Source organism: Mixophyes fleayi, chromosome 8 (assembly GCF_038048845.1).
Source record: "Mixophyes fleayi isolate aMixFle1 chromosome 8, aMixFle1.hap1, whole genome shotgun sequence".
Lineage (NCBI taxonomy): Eukaryota > Metazoa > Chordata > Amphibia > Anura > Limnodynastidae > Mixophyes > Mixophyes fleayi.
The window spans coordinates 107,480,151-107,497,871 of NC_134409.1; the positions used below are offsets into that span (position 1 = coordinate 107,480,151).

General features: G+C 44.1%; 1 protein-coding gene across 4 annotated transcripts in view; it reads left to right on the top strand.

The window, feature by feature from the left end:
- LOC142099562 (inter-alpha-trypsin inhibitor heavy chain H3-like) overlaps positions 1-17,721 on the top strand; it is a 214,513-nt gene that overhangs the window by 148,202 nt on the left and 48,590 nt on the right. For 2 of the 4 annotated variants that reach the window (XM_075183110.1, XM_075183112.1), the window contains exon 14: positions 15,432-15,467. The exons of the other annotated variants lie outside the window; for them this stretch is intronic. In XM_075183110.1, coding sequence (XP_075039211.1) covers positions 15,432-15,467 — 36 coding nt within the window. The remainder of the gene's footprint in view (positions 1-15,431; positions 15,468-17,721) is intronic. 4 annotated transcript variants of the gene reach the window in all.

Consider the following 17,721-nt stretch of genomic DNA (forward strand, 5'->3'; position numbering starts at 1 on the left):
CTAACAGTCATTTTAAGATGTGAAAGGCTTTTTGCCCTGTCATCCAACAGATTATAGATTATAGCGTAGACCCTGTAGAGTATAATTAATACCATTTTACTGGGTGTCATTGTTTAGTATGTTGACAGACAATTTTCATAAGCAATCTTAGAGCATTGCATTGAGAAGGAAACTATTACTACAGCCTATATGCCTGCTTTTATCACAACTCCGTGTAACTATTCCGCTAATGTCATCTGGTGGTAAATCAGACGAATGCTCCGTGCATTGAAGTTGGTAATAATACTTGCGGTTTGATGTAAAGGGAAATGAGTCCAGATCCTGCCAGATAATTCCAAATGCAATGTTCCAAATCATAAATGGCAGCAGTCCAAGGGGAAGGCTAGATGGGGCAGCAGCGGGTGATCACACCGCTACTGTTAGAGACTGATGGTGCGTTCCACCTGTGGAGCGCAGACGCACTTCCGATATAGACGTCACTTACAATTAGTGCTATTGGCCAATAGAACTGTAATGGGTGGAGTCCCAACACGTTTCGTCCTGCTACGGACTTTCTCAAGGGCTAAGGTGCGGTAGTGTTTGTTAAGTGTCGCCGCCATCGCAAGTGACGTCTTCTCCGTAAGCTCCGCCCTAACAGCGGAGGGGGCGGATCTTCAACGAGGCCGGGCCTACCAGTGATTAGACCGGCTGCCCGGCAGTCCAGTCCAACGCTGACCCACAGTTATATTAGCATGCCACCCCTCAGGCACATTATGACCCCCCAAGACACATTATAATGCACCAAGTCACATTATGACATCCCCAGCCCACCTGTACTTACCTACATGCTTCTGACATCAAAGTAGAAAACAACTTGCAGAGTGAACAGGGAAGCTCTTAGTCTCATGAGATTTCAACCTCCTGGTTTGCTCTGTAGGCTGCTTAACAGTGTGTGATGGCATACACTCATTACACACACTGGTCGCGGACAGCTGCCCCCCCCCACCCCCCATTTAAACTATAGAGCTCCAGTGGGGGTGGGCTGGGCTTCCAACGCTGAATAGAATCCGGATAATAGTGTGGGCATGTGGGTGAAGCCAGTGTGTAAGGAAGCCTTGGAAACTTTACTGTTTTTGTCTTGATCTTTTATGCTGAAGTAAAACAGCTACTGCTTAAGAAGCCTGGAATAAGGAGATTCTTATTTTGGGATTTCTACAAAGTGGTGGCGTCATGGGATATTAAAGGACAGCCAAAAACAAAGCTGTCCATCCAGGCATCCAGACAACAAAAGCTAAGTATGATATTCAGAGAAGAAAATACGTTTTTTTTGTGCGTTTTTCTGTTTTCCTTCTGCTTGTATTGTTCCTACTTGGAGGCAAAATGTAGCAGCTTCTATCTAGTTAGATATTACAAAAACCTGACATTTAAAAAAAAAAGAAAAGTTTTTGTTTATTGTTTTTTTTTTCATCTGTCAGTGTATGTTAAGGGAGGCACAGTTTCGCTATCCCACCAGATTGGATTGCAAGATGGAGGAAGTCCTCCAAGCTTTAGCTAATGTGGTCGCCACACAGCAGGCCCAGCAGGACCAAATGCTAGCCGTCGCCATGACCTAGGTGGAAAGTAACAGACTGTTATGGGTGGAGCTCAGTCAGCTCCATCAAAGTTACTAAGAATCCGCTGTTTTGCATAAGATGACCTCTTCAGACGACATTGAGGCGTTTTTGTTATTTTTTGAAAGGCGTTTTTGTTATTTTTTGAAAGGACAGCAACTTGTCTTCAGTGGCCAACAGGTGAATGGGCAAATAAGGAGCCTATATGGATGTGCTTGAGGATCAGGTAGCAGACTTTCAGCAACTGAAGGCCGCAAAATTGGTGCAGATAGAGGTGACAGGACCTGAGAAGGCACAACGATTCCATGACCTGCAAATTAGACTTGGATTCATAACGAGTGCCCAGCTGGCAGACCTGGCAAGCTTAACAAAATGTTGGTTGGCGCCTGACCATAATATACCAGTCAGAATGTTAGAAATCCTAACTATCGACCATTGCAAGCAGATCCTAAGTTGGGCGTTATAGATATGAGTTCTACAGACCGCCCCTCAGTTGTTTGAGGAGTTTGCAGCAGCTATTAACCAATATTATGCTGTAGAAAATATGGCCCAGACAGCTGAAAAAGTTATCAGGAAGAACTTCAGGATGAAACTAACACCAGAGATGGCAACAGACCACAAAGTGAATCAAGTAAAATGTTTTGAATGTGGCGAGCAGGGTCACTTCTGGAAGCTTGTTTCACCATGTCCTCTTCCACAGGGAAGAGGACAACAGGCGGTGTTAGTGTTAGTTTACTCAAGTAGTAAAATCACCTTGGAATCTGGCAGTGTGGTTCCAGAAGGCCTGTCGACCCGGACACCATCATTGAAAGTCCTGTGCATTCACAGGATCACCAAGGAATATGACCATGTCAATCTTTCCATTACTGTGAAGGGATGAACAGTGCAAGTGGTAGCAACGATAGCCCCAAGTCTGCCATACCCCCATATTGGGTGAGACTTCCCCCTGTTCCAGGAAATTATAGCGAACCAGATCAGTCAGGACATGCTGACAACTGAATCACTGGCCGGAAATCCGACCCTACTTGATCCTGTCTTTCATACCTTGGAACTGGAGACAGAGACCAAGGAGCTGCAAATCCTGGAGCCTGAATACCAGGCTTGGGCTGCAGCTGGGCGGATGTCACGTTCAAGAATATAGGAGAGAAAAGGCTTAACTGGAGAATATTCTTAGGAAAGAGAAGCTCTGCCAGACGGTGGAGATTGGTCCCCAATATCCAGGACTTTTTCACTCCAGAACTTTGCAATGGCACTAAGTTAATGTTAGTGCTTTGGAAAATGCTTATAGATATGTGGTGGTAGTGAAACCTGTAGGGCTATTTCAGTACAAGGTATTGCCGTTTGGGACACCAGTCACGTTCCAGTGGGCAATCAAAAAACTGTTGAAGCCTCACCTGGAATAAGCCACCCCTTACCTTGATGACATAGTCATCTACAGTTAGGACTGGAAGTCCCATCTTCCCAAGGTGGAGGCGGTTTTGCAGTCATAGGCAAATCCCCTGATGCTAGCCATGGCATATGCTAAATATCTGGGTTGTGTTGTTGATTGGACAGCAATAAAGCAAAATAAAACAAACAAAAGACCTTTCCTGTATGTCACTAACTCAACACAGGATCTCTGTCTTTGAAGTGGGGACCTAATGTCCCACACATGCATTCAAAACAACAATACTCCCTGGCAATAAATTGTAGTTTCTCTCAGCAAGCATCCACCTGCTTCACAGACTGTGAGAGAGTGAATGAGCTTTGGTGCAACTGAGGTGCAACTGCTGATTATCCAGCACTGATAGTAATTTAGAAGACACGGAAATTGGCCTTATGTATAGAGCCCACCCTTCTCTCTCCATACATAACCACAGAGACCCTTACAAGCTTTTCCTATAGCTGAAGACAACTCTAGAAAGCTCCTTTTCCATATATAAATAATCTCCCAGGGTCTTTAGAGCAGATAAGACAGACACCCTGTCCACACTAGGATTGTAGATGAAACCCACAAACTTTTTTCATAGAAATTAAATCCAACTCAATTTCTTATGAGTCTCAGACAATCATCCTACTTATTTGGGTGCTTTGGTGATCTATATTTCGGACAATAAAAATGTGACTTTTTGACTACAAAAGAGATTACTGCCCTGGGAAAAAACAGAACACATGGGAGCGCTAATATTCAGCCAGAAACTCCAGAACTTAAGGAATTCAAAGATTTGTTCGACTTTAATACCATTGGTAAACTCCCTGTCATTTACCACATGCGACTAGATTAGTCAATTTTCCCCAGTCTGTGCACCCTGACGCATCCCCATTGCCATGAAGGACAAAGTGCTTGCTAAACCAGACCACATTACAAGGCTTGGTATCATTACTCCAATAGAGGAAGCAACAGAGCGGGTCTAAGCCATGGTAGTTGCAGTAAAAATTGCTGGTCAATCAGACTATGCATAAATTCCCTGCACCTAAACAAAGCACCTCTAAGTCCTCAACACCAACTGAGAATGGTCGAACACGTTATTGCTGACATGCCCGAGATAAAAATCTTTGGTCCCCTGGATGCTAAATGCGGAAATTGGCAGATACTACTGAACAAAGTTATCCAGGCTTACCACGATCATGACACCCGCGGGATGTTATGTTTTTTTGCATATGCCATATGGCCCGACCACCTGAAGTGAAGTTTTTGATGTATGGAATAGCTGTGTGAAATAATTGTTAATGACATCCGCATCTGGGGTCGCAACATATAAGAACAAGATGAGCTCCTTCACTAGGTGTTGGAAAGGATCCATCATTATCATCATCATCATTTATTTATATAGCGCCACTGATTCCGCAGCGCTGTACAGAGAACTCACTCACATCAGTCCCTGCCCCATTGGAACTTACAGTCTAAATTCCCTAACATACACACACACACAGACACACACAGACTAGGGTCAATTTGTTAGAAGCCAATTAACCTACCAGTATGTTTTTGGAGTGTGGGAGGAAACCGAAGAACCCGGAGGAAACCCACGCAAACACGGGGAGTACATACAAACTCCTCACAGATAAGGCCATGGCTGGGAATTGAACTCATGACCCCAGTGCTGTAAGGCAGAAGTGCTAACCACTACGCCATAAACTTAGAGCTCAAGCCAGACAAAAGGTACTGGGTGTCAAAGTTCCATATTTGGGTGACCTCCTCACTGACAAGGGGTCAAGCCAGACCCTGAAAAAACAGTGGCCATTCAGCAAATGCCGTTCCCTCAGGACAAACTCAGTCCTCAGCGATAAACTGCCTGTCAAAATTTCTACCCAACTACAGTCAGACAACTGCACCACTGAGACAGTGTCTACACCAAGATACAGAATGGTGCTAGCAGTAACCACAGCAGACTGAGGTTGCAAAATGCCTCACAACACAGACTAGGTGCTATTTGCCTCCAAAATAACATGCCCATAGCCTTCTTCTCCAGAACACTGACTGAAACTGAATCACGATATGCACAGATGACTTTATATTTGGGAGTCCTGTTACTGATGAGATTATTGAGACCATTCATCACCCTACTGAGAAAGCCTCTGCATAATGCTTCTGCTCGCATACAAAGAATGCTACAGAGATACCATCTGGATGTTGTATACAAGCATTAAACACACTACCATCAGCCCCCACTATCCTCAATAAAATGGACTAGCAGAAAAAGCTGTCCGCTCAGCCAAACACCTGCTGGAAAAATGCATACGTGATAACACCGATATCTTTGCAGCATTGCTTTACCTAAGAAATACACTATGGGATGATGTACCATCACCTGTCCAGTGGTTATTGTCACACTGCACCAGAACTTTCATCACTGTTACAAAGCAACAATTGTTGCTTTGTAACTTACTTACTTACTTCAAAGCGGCTGTCCAACAAAATAAGTTATGTCCGAGTAGCACATCGTCTTCCACATCTTGTTCTAGGTCAAGCTGTCCGAATCCAAACTTCTTGTGGCTATGATAGACCCACCACCATCCTCTGAGAATCTGCTCGTCCCAACGTAACTGTGGCCACCTGCTGAGTGTGCCTGAGAAAGTTCCTTCAGCAACTAATCCAACTATGTTTCACCTCTGAGAGCTGTCACTTCGGTCTTTCTACACCCACTTCTACAAATTATTACTCACTTTTTTAGCATCTAATTTCATATTATTCAATTTTAAGCTTATAGAAGCTGAACCTAACATTTTTCAGAGAGCACTTCCATTATTCACACAACAAGCGACAACTACTTTTGGCCTGCTTACCTGTGCCATCAACCTTAGGCGAGAACAGCCAAAATACAACTCCAAGAACATCAATGCCACCTACTCCACAACATTCTAGTGTATGTACCAGAGGGGGAAGACGGACATCAGCTAGGCTTTTCCAAGATCCTGAGCGCCCCGCTAAAAGAAAATAACTGCTATAAGTTAATGTTGTTATAAACATTTGCATATGTGACTGGATCACTGATAAATAACTTCTGGTATAAATTTATTTAAAGGAAATAGCGCAGGATGCTTATTTATATAATTGCACATGCACTTATTTTTGATATTGTGTATATTTTGACACAAGAAATCGTTATTTCTGAGACCAGGGTATAAATGTGTTTTTTTCTGTTTTAACCTTACTAAAGGAAATGCCTTATTTCTGATGTATATATCTGATACAATGAGCCTTTGTTTACAAAGTCTTTTGTGTATTGGGATGTAATTTGTATGGAAGTGTCATTGTTTGGTGTTTGTAAGGTTGCTAGTGGAAACCTCCAATTAGGCATATGTGGAGGGAGTCTGATAGCAGGAATTGCTAACTAAGTTTTGTGATGAAATGTCAAATGTCTGCTCTGGGCAAAGGCCCATCAGGGTGGTGTTACTGTGTGGCCTTTTGTCAGAGTGTTCAAACCTTTCTGAACATTGTAAACAGCATGTGATGCAGGACATCACAGCGTCTCTAGAATTTCATAGATAAGTGTAGATATTGTTGACTTTGCAATGCATGTAAATCCATGTTTGTGTAAACACATTGCTTCCTGATTCTAAAAATAGCCTATGTCCAAACTGTATAAAAGGCACTGGCTTGTATTCAAAAGTTGTTCTTCTGATTTCATCTGATCTTAGCACTGGTACCTTCAACCAGTGTGCGATGAAATAAACATCACTTGCTTCAAAGCCCTGCTTGAAAACATCTTCAATATTGCTGTATTCCTGTGACCTGCAGATTAGACCCTAAATCTAATCTGTTCTCCGGCTGTTTCTGAGGTTTGGATCCAGCTTTTCCGGTACCACCGCTCTACCTTCTATCCTGCAGCCCTGTTCAGTGTGATAGGCCAGGGAGGATCCATCCACAGCAATCCTGTTCTATATGAATAGGTCAGTAGTCCCAGCCCAGGTACACCAGTAACGGGGTACACTCGCAGCGTCAGTTACACAGAAGAAATCCGGTTTGGATGCCGGTAAGGAGTCCAGTGGTGGCAGCATTTGTAAGCCCCTCCTACTGCGGCAAGAGGGTGGATTTGGGATAATGAAAGGGAATGGTGTCAAAGTAAGCCCAGCCAGTTCCCAGCAGCAACAGACAGGGTGGCATAGGCGGTCCATCCTGTCACAGTATATTTTTGTTTTCAAGATTTAATTATAGAATAAAAACTTTAACATATTTAAACAGTCTATTCTTACAGTTCTTGGTAGAGTTGTTAATTAAACTGTCAACTTTATGAAAACAGGTATTTTCAATGTGCTTAACGTTTAGATGATTATTAGTGTAATTGTGTTTTAAATGTTGCAATCTGTGCATTTTCTTTTATTTTTTTAAACAAATGTTTATTGACGTCAGATAAGATACATAGTGAGAATCAAATACATTTTACATCATGCAGAGTACATTAGTTGAAAAGCTCTCCGTACGCTGGAGAGGGCAGAAGTCAGATTCTTTTAGAGATATGGGAAAAGAACGACCTAATAGATTAACAAAGAGAGCAAGAAAAAGAAAAGAAGAGAGAAAGCGAGGAATAGAGAGGTAGGAAATAAAAGAAGATAGGTTAAAGGGTGGTGTGGCAGGAACCACCCCAGGATTAGAGGAGTAGAGAGTAGAAATTAGGAGGGGGGGTGAATGGAAGGAGAGTGTGACCTAAGTAAAGAGGGAATGGTACTGGAAGTAGGACATCCAGGGATCCCAGACTTTGTTAAAGGTTTGTGAGGCGTTACATAAAATGCGTGTCATCTACTCCATGTGGTGAGTTTGCCAGATCCTGTTAGTTACTGCAATGAGAGAGGGGGGAGTGACCTGCCTCAATTCAATGGCAATTTGACATGTGGTGAGCTAGTTTATTTTGATTCCTCGTGGCCGAGGGAAACCCAAGGGGTAGAAGAAAAAATTTAGGATTGAGAGGTGGGGAAATTTGAATCACAGTTTCTATCAGGGATTTAACCTCACGCCAAAAGGGGATCAATTTTGGGCAGTCCCACCATATATGTAGAAATGAGCCTATGCCAGAGCTTAAACGCCGACATCTGCCGGTGGAATCAGGTAATATCTTATGGATGTGTGTAAAGACATAATACCATCAAAAGAGGAATTTATATACATTTTCTTTTATTTGGACACAAATTGAACTAGAGGCGGCACTGTCCCGATTTCTGACCATTCGTCGTCATTAAGTGGGTAGCCCAGGTCCCGCTCCTATGCCACCTTGTAAGGGTCACAAAGAGGAATAGAAGGGGAGTTTAATTCAGAATAGGTAGTGGAGATGAAACCTGACGCTGATGCTCGGCGCAGACACAATGCCTTGATGGTAGTGTGTGGGCGAGAGGCAAGACATGATTTGTTGTTAGAGTGGAGGTTGCGAATTTGTAAGTAATGATAAAAGTTCCGTGTAGACAGGCCAAATTTCGAATGTCTGCAAATTGGAGGAATAATACACTGAAGGTGATATTGTTTAAAAAATTGTATCCCTTGGGTATGCCATGGAGAGAACGAGGAGTGGTGCAGACCTGGAGGAAAATCAGGATAGTTGAAAAGGGGGACTAATGGGGAGGGATATAGAGAGAGACCATGCAATATGGGGGATGAGTCCCATATAGCCAGAGAGAGGGAGGCTGTGGGATGAGCCAGAACTTTTTTGGGACGACGCACCCTTGGGAGCCTTAGAAGGGAAGCGGCTGTAAGCAGTCCCAGACTCTCAAGGCCTCAAGAGTTTCCCAAACCCTAGCAGATGTCCGACCATTCCATAAGACAAACTGAGCGAGTTGGGCCGAAAGGTAATATCTTTTGAAATTTGGTATACCAAGACCACCACCCCACGAGGACATCTGCAGAACCGTGAGTCGTATGCGTGGACATCTACCTGCCCAAATAAATTTGGATGATTTGTATTGAAGGAATTTAAATACGTAAGGAGGAATGCAAATGGGAAGAGTCTGGAAAAGGTATAATAGTTTAGGAAGAATATTCATTTTAACAGCATTAATACGGGCTATCCAGAAAATAAATTGTTGGGACCAGGTGTTAAAAATTGGGATAGGGTGTGGGAGAAGTTAGATTGGAAGAGGTGGGAAAGATTTTTGGTTAGGAAGAAACCCAGGTATTTTAATTTGTGGTGCTGCCAGGTGAATGGGATTGTATGATCTAGAATTAGTTTGTCTGCTTGAGGAATATAAAAGTTTAGAGTCTCAGTTTTGGTAGGGTTGATCCTATAACACGAGATGTGTCCATATGTGTCTAGTTCAGAGAGAAGAGGGGGAAGAGAGGTGACGGGGTGAGACATACTAATGAGGACATCATCTGCATATAACGCAATCTTATTTTCCATAGACATGACCTTAATAATTGAAATGGATTGGTTAGAGCGAATTCTGGTAGCTAGTGGCTCGACTATGAGTGCGAAAATTAATGAGGAGAGGGGGCATCCCTGATGAGTGCTGTTGGAAATTGTAAAGGGCTTGGAGGCTAGCCCATTAGCCGAAACAGTAGCAGAGGGAGTCCGGTAGAGAGCTGAAAGTAACCTGACTGAGAAGCCTATCGATCCAAGCACGCCACGCATAAACGGACAAGAGATGTGGTCAAATGCCTTATACAGATCTAAAGCCATTATTAGAGAGCGCAATCTACCGCTATGAATAGAGTGGATCAGATCGATGTCCTCCTGGTGTTTTCAGGGGCCCGTCTTCTCGGAATGAAGCTAACCTGGTCCGGATGGAGCAGGACTGGAAGCAGAGGGTTGAGTCCAGTGGCCAGAATTTTAGCGTAGAGTTTGTCTACATTGAAAAGGGAGATAGGCCAATAGCTTTCATTATGTAGGAGGATCTTTCCAGGTTTTGGAATTACCGCAATGTTGGTAAGAGTAGTGGCTGAGTCAAAGGATGCCCGCTCCAGAATTTGGTTATAAAAGGTGTGGAACAAGGTCCGCAGCAAACTTTTTATAATATAGTGTCGAAAAGTCATCTGGGCAAGGGGCTGAGAAGGACTTGAGCGATTTTTTCACATTTTAACTGCAGTGATGTCCACATTGAAGCAAGAGAGGTGGGACTGGGAAAGGGGTATCAGCTAGATACGACTCAAGACTATCTGAGAGGAGACCCTCTCAGGGCTGAGGGTCAGGAAGATTATATAAGGAGGTTCAAAAGTCTCTAAATTTCTTGGCAATGTCTAGTAGATCGTATGTTACATAATTGGTGGACTTCTTGTTGCCTTTGTCGATAACTCCTCGGGCACACCTCTGCTGAAGTTTCCGAGCAAGTAAAGAGTACGCTTTTTCTGCCTTCTCAAAGAAGTGTTGTTGAAGTTTCTGTGAAAGGGAGGCCACTTGTCAGAGGACGGACGCCTGACTCTTCCGCCCATGCATTCCCATTGGCAACGGGACGTCGAGGTGTCACCTGTCCCCTGTCCCCTTATCAGCTTCTAGCCTTCCCTATTTCAGGAAGTCTCTGGCACCATTAGGGTGCCAGATTATCGTTGTATGGTTCCTTTGCTCCAGCATTCCTCAGTGTTCTACTGTATCCTAACTGGTTCCCTGGCCCCTGACCCGGCTTGTCTGATCTTCCCTGTCGATCTCCCCTGGAAATTATTGCTCCCTTGGCTTTGACTCCGGACCGTCTGACTACGCGTCTGTCTACCTCCTTTGCTTTGGATTGTCTCACTACGTTTCTGTCTTTCACCGTTCTACAAGTGGCTTGTCCTGGAGTCGCTTACCTGTGCCACTTCACTGGTGGCTGACCTGGGGGGCCGCGACCTGCGTACTCCTGCAGTTAACTCCAAACTTCCTTGTGGGGGTCCCTGGTGAAGAGCAGGGGTACGTTTAGACTCAACACCTCCAGGTTAGCAGAGCAAATACCAGTAAGCAGCATCAGCATCAGAACCGTGACAGTATACTCTGGCTATGACCGCTGAAGGCACTGGTGATCCATCGGCTCGCGACCTACTACCCCATCTCGCCCACCCTGTGAAGAAGCAGGACTCTGAACAGGCCCACGCTCTCTCCTGTTCCTTCAATCTCTCGGATTTTTCTCCTCCTTCTGTGGCTTCACCTATGTTTGAGCCTTTTAGTAGTGTTGCTTTGACCAAGAACACATTAAAATTGCCACCTAATATAATATGACCTTGGGCCAGTTGATCAATGTGTCGGAACAGCTTGGAGAAAAACTGACCCTGACCCTGATTTGGGACATAAATCGAGACGAATGTGACCAGGTAGTAGCCGAGTGTGCCCATAATTAAAAGAAAAAAAAGTGACCCTCTGGGTCGGAGTTCATGGAGGAGTGTTGAAAGGGGACCTTGTAATGAATAAGTATTGCTACCTCCCGTTTTTTTACAGTATGCTTTTTTCCTTCTGCAGACTCCCAGGACCAATGTGCGCTTGCCAGGGGAGTTGAGGCTGTTAACGTTCATGGAGAGTAGGCCTTGGAGGTTGAGGTGGGATAGACACTGCCAAAGATCACATCTGAGTACTGTAATACTAAAGAGGATTAGTCCAGAGATGTTTAAATGGAGGAGAGGGAGAAGGGGAAAGGAGGAGGAAGGAGGAGGGGAAAGAAAGCCACAAAGAATGAGAAAATAGAAATAGAGCGAGTATCCCAAGTGGGCAAAAGCCCTTTAATGGATGGATCCAGATTTAACACATGTAAACATTGTAAGGCTAAATAACAGTCATATAGGGAGTGTGGGGGATGGAAAGGCAACATCTATACATGCATGCTACCCAAGCCGAAGGCCCATCAAGTATATTGGATGTAGCAATTAGTGAGCAATTTACAACATGAAGTCATCCACATATGTAAAAATGTGTGCAGTGGAGGGAGGGAAAGAAAGAGGAAGGGGAGGTGGAAGAAGAGTGGGGGGGATGCTGGAAGGAAGGGGAAGAGGATAAGAGGGAGGATGGGGAGCAGGTGGTGATATATGTAGAGATTATGCAAAACATCAATGCAGTGATAAAGAACAAGAAAACTTTTGTTAAAAATATATAAACAACATAATAACAGTCAACCAGATTTTATAAAAGGGAACTGGAGGTTCTGTTTTGATGGTTTCAGGACGTTTGGAAAAGGAACATCTAGTTGGTTGTAATTAAAGGCAAAAGAATGTTTCGAAACCAATCACCATCATGAAATACAAGAAGAAATATAAAAGACAACTGAAGCTAGCAGACAGTGGCGAGAAAAGTCATCTCTGCAGAGTCAAACTGTCTGTCATAGGAAATTCAGGACTAGTAAAATTAGGAAGGAAGGTATGTGAGGATATTTGAACAAATCACGTTGGAGAAGTGTCTCGAGCTTAACGCTGGGAAACTTTAGACCACTCAGGAGCTGGAGGTGGCGAATAACCTTGCCTTGGCGGGGAGTTGGGTAGTGAGAAGGAATCAGGGAGAATGTCAAGCTTGGTTAGGATTTCTTGGCCTTGGTCTAGGGTTTTGATGTAATGAGTGGTGTTTGCCACGAAGATTTGAAGTTGAAGATGGATTTTACGCCAGAGGTAGCGAATATTGTGCTGGCGAAAAATCCTGGTGACAGGTTGAAGAGCTTTTCTTTTCTGAATAGTGGAGGGGGCAAGTTCTTGAAATAGCTGTATGCCTGTGTCGCTAAAGGAAATTGAGGAAGAGTTCCTTGTAGATGCTAGGATACGCTCTTTGGTGTTGTAGTAATGGAAGCGCACAATAATATCACATGGAGATTGGTCTGCAGCTGGTCTGGCCCTGAGGGCACGGTGTGCGCGATCTATCATGCAGTCGGAGTCTGACAGGTCTGGAAGTATGTGTATAAAGAGGCTTTAAGGAATAGTTGAATCTCATATGGTAAAATATCTTTCAATACGTTACCAACACAAATATTGTTGCATCGGAAGCGATTTTCAGAATCCTCCTGCTTTTCTTTTAGAGCCTCAACTTCTTCATGCAGACAGGATAGCTCTCTGTCAAAAGACGCTTGCCAGCGACAAAGTTCGTCCATTTTTGTTTCTAGAGTATCAATCCGGGTACATAGAAAGGTAGGTTCCAGTTTGAATTCGTTAACTGCTTTTGAGAGTTCCTGCTTAAAGGCCTCTTTAACCCCTTCTAATAGGTTTGTCATAACTGCTTGGATCTAGGGATCCAGATCAGATGACAGAGAAGATGATGAAGTTTCTAAGAGATCAGAGGAAGCTTGCAAAGCTTTATTTTTTGTTCCAAAAAAATTGGAAGAAGAAGAACTGCCAGAGGGTCTCGTGTTCTTCTGAGACATGATGGCAAAACTAAGAATATAGCAGGATGTGGAGGGCAAAAGAGGAACAATGATATTGGAGGAGGGAGGGTATACTGCATAATAGAGTTTAGAGAATCAATCAAGGCACATCAAACCCCAGGTAGGGGGTGAAGAGTTACTGCATAGCGTTCAATAAATAGTCAGGGGGGTGATGGAAGCAGCTTGAAAGAGGAGGCCAGCTGCTAGTCTTGTCTTGAGAGAAAGTAATCGCCAATATGTTATATTGAATAGCCACAGCAGTATATTACAGTATTAAAATTGGACATAAGGTGGTGTTGTGTCCCTAATAGAAACTTAAAGAGGGAGTATTTTGCATAGTAACCACAAAAATGGTGTCAAAGCAAAAAAGGCAAGTCAGTCCTGAGTTACATATGGCAGCCTTTGTAACATGTGGTTAGTTGATAATTCTTGAATATCTGTGCCACATACAAAGTGAATACCTGATAAGTATGGAGTATTAGAGTAGTTATGAGGGTGTCGATTTAAACTGTCCACCTCAACAACTCCGGGGAATCTTTGCAGATAATCCCAATCACTGACCTGTGTGCCTCATCTGGATTTTGCGCTGCAGGTGTAGAGTCGCTCTCTCCAGAATGTCGAGACAGCAGGTTGATTGACAGTAGGTATATAGGAAAGGATCTCTAAGTTGATGAGGGCTTTTCAGGTTTATTACAGCCAGGATCTCCTATCTTGCTGTGTTACTCTGTAGTAGAACAGCTCAAGCCACGGATCGCAGCTAGGTTCCCTGCAGGTGGCTGTGGATGGTCAGAGATGTTTTCCCGGAGATTTCAGCAATCAGGTAAGTCACAGGGGAGTGTGAGAACGATTCCAGAAGGTCCTCTGAGGGATGACTTTTCAGGGGCCTATGGCTCTTCTCAATCACGCTACTTGGCACGTAATTGTTTCCGCAGGCAAACTTCAGAAATAGCAGTGAGATGCTGATATTATCTTTTCCGTTGTGTCCCTCGTGTTTTATAGTTCACTCAAAATATTTCTAGCTGATTGTGGAGAAGGGGAAACCCTAAAAATGGATCTTTTTTACTCTGTAGTAAAGGAGCACTAGTTATACCAGTCAACCATAGATGTTGGCTAGGCCGCGCCCCCATCTGTGCATTTTCTTTAAAAAAACCTATACATGCCCTTTACTTGGTTGCATAGGTTGAAGGTAATCCTGAGAGCCTACAGAAAGCTAACTTCAACTCATGCCATGCAGCATTCTGGTGAGGGAAGCAGATATGTGTAAGAGCACGTAACACTACACATAAATGCCTGGAGAATGTCGTCTGTGTGAGCCCTACAACCTGTGAGCACACAGAATGAGCAAACAAATGTAGAGTACACATTATGCTGTGCATCCCAGTTACTGCATTGGAGAAAGATGTTAATGGCTTTAGATCATCTCTCATCTGCTTATCCAGTTGCAGGAGGGTTGCTCTGTTAAAACTAAACATTTGCACAATCTCCAGCTCTGAGTGGGATTCCAGGGTCAAGTGTGCTCTAAAATCACATGGTCTGCGTAGCCAGAGAAGACCCTGGTGCTAGTGCTGTTGATCTTCCTCCTTCCTTCTCCTCTGTTCACAAACAACAAGCTAATATTCTGCTAACAAAATCTTCAAGTAATAGCTTACTGACTCCATCTTCATACACCCACAGAATAGTACAGTTTTGTGGTCCTTTTTATAGACATTATAGGTCTGCATATACAAATGTGTTTTTGGCAATCTGAACAGAGATTCAACGATGCAGTGTGTTTAATTTGATGTTTTTCACAGCCAGATATTGGTAATTTGCAAAACTTCATACATCTGACAATTTATATATTATAATGGCTAAATGTTTGGGACAATGATTTGCAATGTGACGCTTTTGTAAACATTGGGTATATTGCACTTTTATAGTAGTTCACACTTTCACATGTGGTTGGCATATCGCTGACAAAATTGCTGAAAAAAGTTTGATTTGGGTAAAGCGCAACTTATCACATTTTACATTAGTTGTTACAATTGTCTTGAAACTCAGAAAAGATAGCATAGATTTTTTAAAACAAAGCATTTATTCAAACTGTTCTTTTTAGATTGTTGTCTATTTTAATTGTTGTAATATTTATTTTAACAGGTGACATCTATCAGGATGTTCCTGTGCTATACGATGGTAAAGTACTACTTATAGTTATAAGAATAATATTTAATCTATATTTTAATATAGTTTCTGTGGTTGTTGAAAGAAGTGTTGTGTCCTCATAATAACAAACATTAATAACTACTTGTCTCTTACTATGGTGGTAGTTTGCCAAATAGCAATGACGAAAAATAGTGATGGTTATTGAGAGCCAATCCTGGCTCGCCTCCGACCATTTGAATTTTTGGTGCTGCGATGAGCCAATCTAATCGCTATAAGCCGTTGGCCGCCGCCATCTTCAGTTCAGTTCGGTTGCAGAGCTAATGGAAGAGGACGTCGTAGGACATCCAGAAGGAAAGAAGATGTTTACGCCCGGGGAAGAGCCAAGAGAAGACGACGGAGAAAACGGCGCGGCAAGAAAAGAAGATTGCACGCAAGTCAGAAGACGCCGAGATCAAAGAAAATAAGAATTCATCGGCCGGGTGCCCTTGTAACGGCTAAAAGTGCCCCTGCCAAGAAGACAGTGGGAAACAGCACGCCAAAGAGGAGAAGAGGCACTGACGGTTGGAGGGCCTGGAAGACTCGAAGTCCCTGGGGCAAGTAGAGTATCCTACGCGGAGCAGGTGAGTATAAAATACTCTGTTAGTTCGGGCAAAAGGCCCGTGGGCATTTCGGGCACTAGGCCCATTGGCACTGGAAGTGGGCGCAAGGGCCTGGCACAGTTAGGGCATAGGCAGGGTTTATTTGGGCAGGAGGCAGATTTGGTAGATCTGGGTTACTAGTCCCGTTGAACTGGACACTAGGCCCTAGAGGTTAGGTGCAGGGCACAAGGCCCTTAGTTAGTGATTAGGGCTCAAGGCCCTCTTGCTTAGTGAGTGGGCACAAGGCCCATTCGTAGTTGGACAGGAAGGCCATAGCTAGTAGAAGGGCATTAGTCCCTTGAGTATAGGTAGGGTGGAAGGCCCAGAGTTAGCTGGGCACCAGTCCCTTATAGTAGGAGGGCCGAAGGCCCTTAGGCATAGAGAGGCACAGCCCTCTGTTTCCTGGGGCGCGAGGCTCCTGATAGGGTAGCAGGGCAGCAGGTCCTGATTGCTACAAGGATGCTAGGACTTTGTTAGAAGGGCATTAGGCCCTTGTGGTTAGAGGGACATTAGGTTCCCTGTGTTGGTTAGGACAGTAGGCCTTCATAGTTTATAATAGGGCAAAAAGCCCTTGTGGTTAGAAGGTCGTTAGACCCTTGGTAGTGATGAGGACATTAGGTCCTGGTAGTCTTTAGGAGGGCACTCTGCCCATGATGTTGGTTCCCAACCGATCTTCCCCAACCTGCTGCACATTGCCTACCCTTTTTTGATTCTACCCAAGGAACACTTGGTTCCTTGAGTAGTGTAGTGGAAGGCAGAGGATGGCATACAAGGCCCCTCTAACAGTCCAGAGAGCGCAACCTACCGCTATGAATAGAGTGGATCAGATTGATGGTCCTACTGGTGTTTTCAGGGGCCTGTCTTCTCGGAATGAAGCTAACCTGGTCCGGATGGAGCAGGACTGGAAGCAGAGGGTTGAGTCCAGTGGCCAGAATTTTAGCGTAGAGTTTGTCTACATTGAAAAGGGAGATAGGCCTATAGCCTTCATAATGTAGGAGGTCCTTTCCAGGTTTTGGGATTACCGCAATGTTGGTAAGAGTAGTGGCGGAGTCAAAGGATGCCCGCTCCAGAATTTGGTTATAAAAGGTGTGGAACAAGGTCCGCAGCAAACTTTTTATAATAAATTGTCGACAAGTCATCTGGGCAAGGGGCTGAGAAGGACTTGAGCGATTTTATCACTTTTTAACTGCAGTGATGTCCACATAGAAGCAAGAGAGCTGGGACTGGGAGAGGGGTATCAGCTAGGTACGACTCAAGAGTATCTGAGAGGAGACCCTCTCAGGGCTGAGGGCCAGGAAGATTATATAAGGAGGTTCAAAAGTCTCTAAATTCCTTGGCAATGTCTAGTGGATTGTATGTTACATAATTGGTGGACTTCTTGTTGCCTTTGTCGATAACTCCTCGGGCACACGTCTGTTGAAGTTTCCGAGCAAGTAGAGAGTCCGCTTTTTCTGCCTTGTCAAAGAATTCTTGAAGTTTCTGCAAAAGGGAGGCCACTTGTCAGGGGACGGACGCATGACTCTTCCGCCCTTGCATTTCCATTGGCAACGGGACGTTGAGGTGTCACCTGTCCCCTGTCCTGTTATCAGCTTCTAGTCTTCCCTATTTCAGGAAGTCTCTGGCACCATTAGGGTGCCAGATTATCG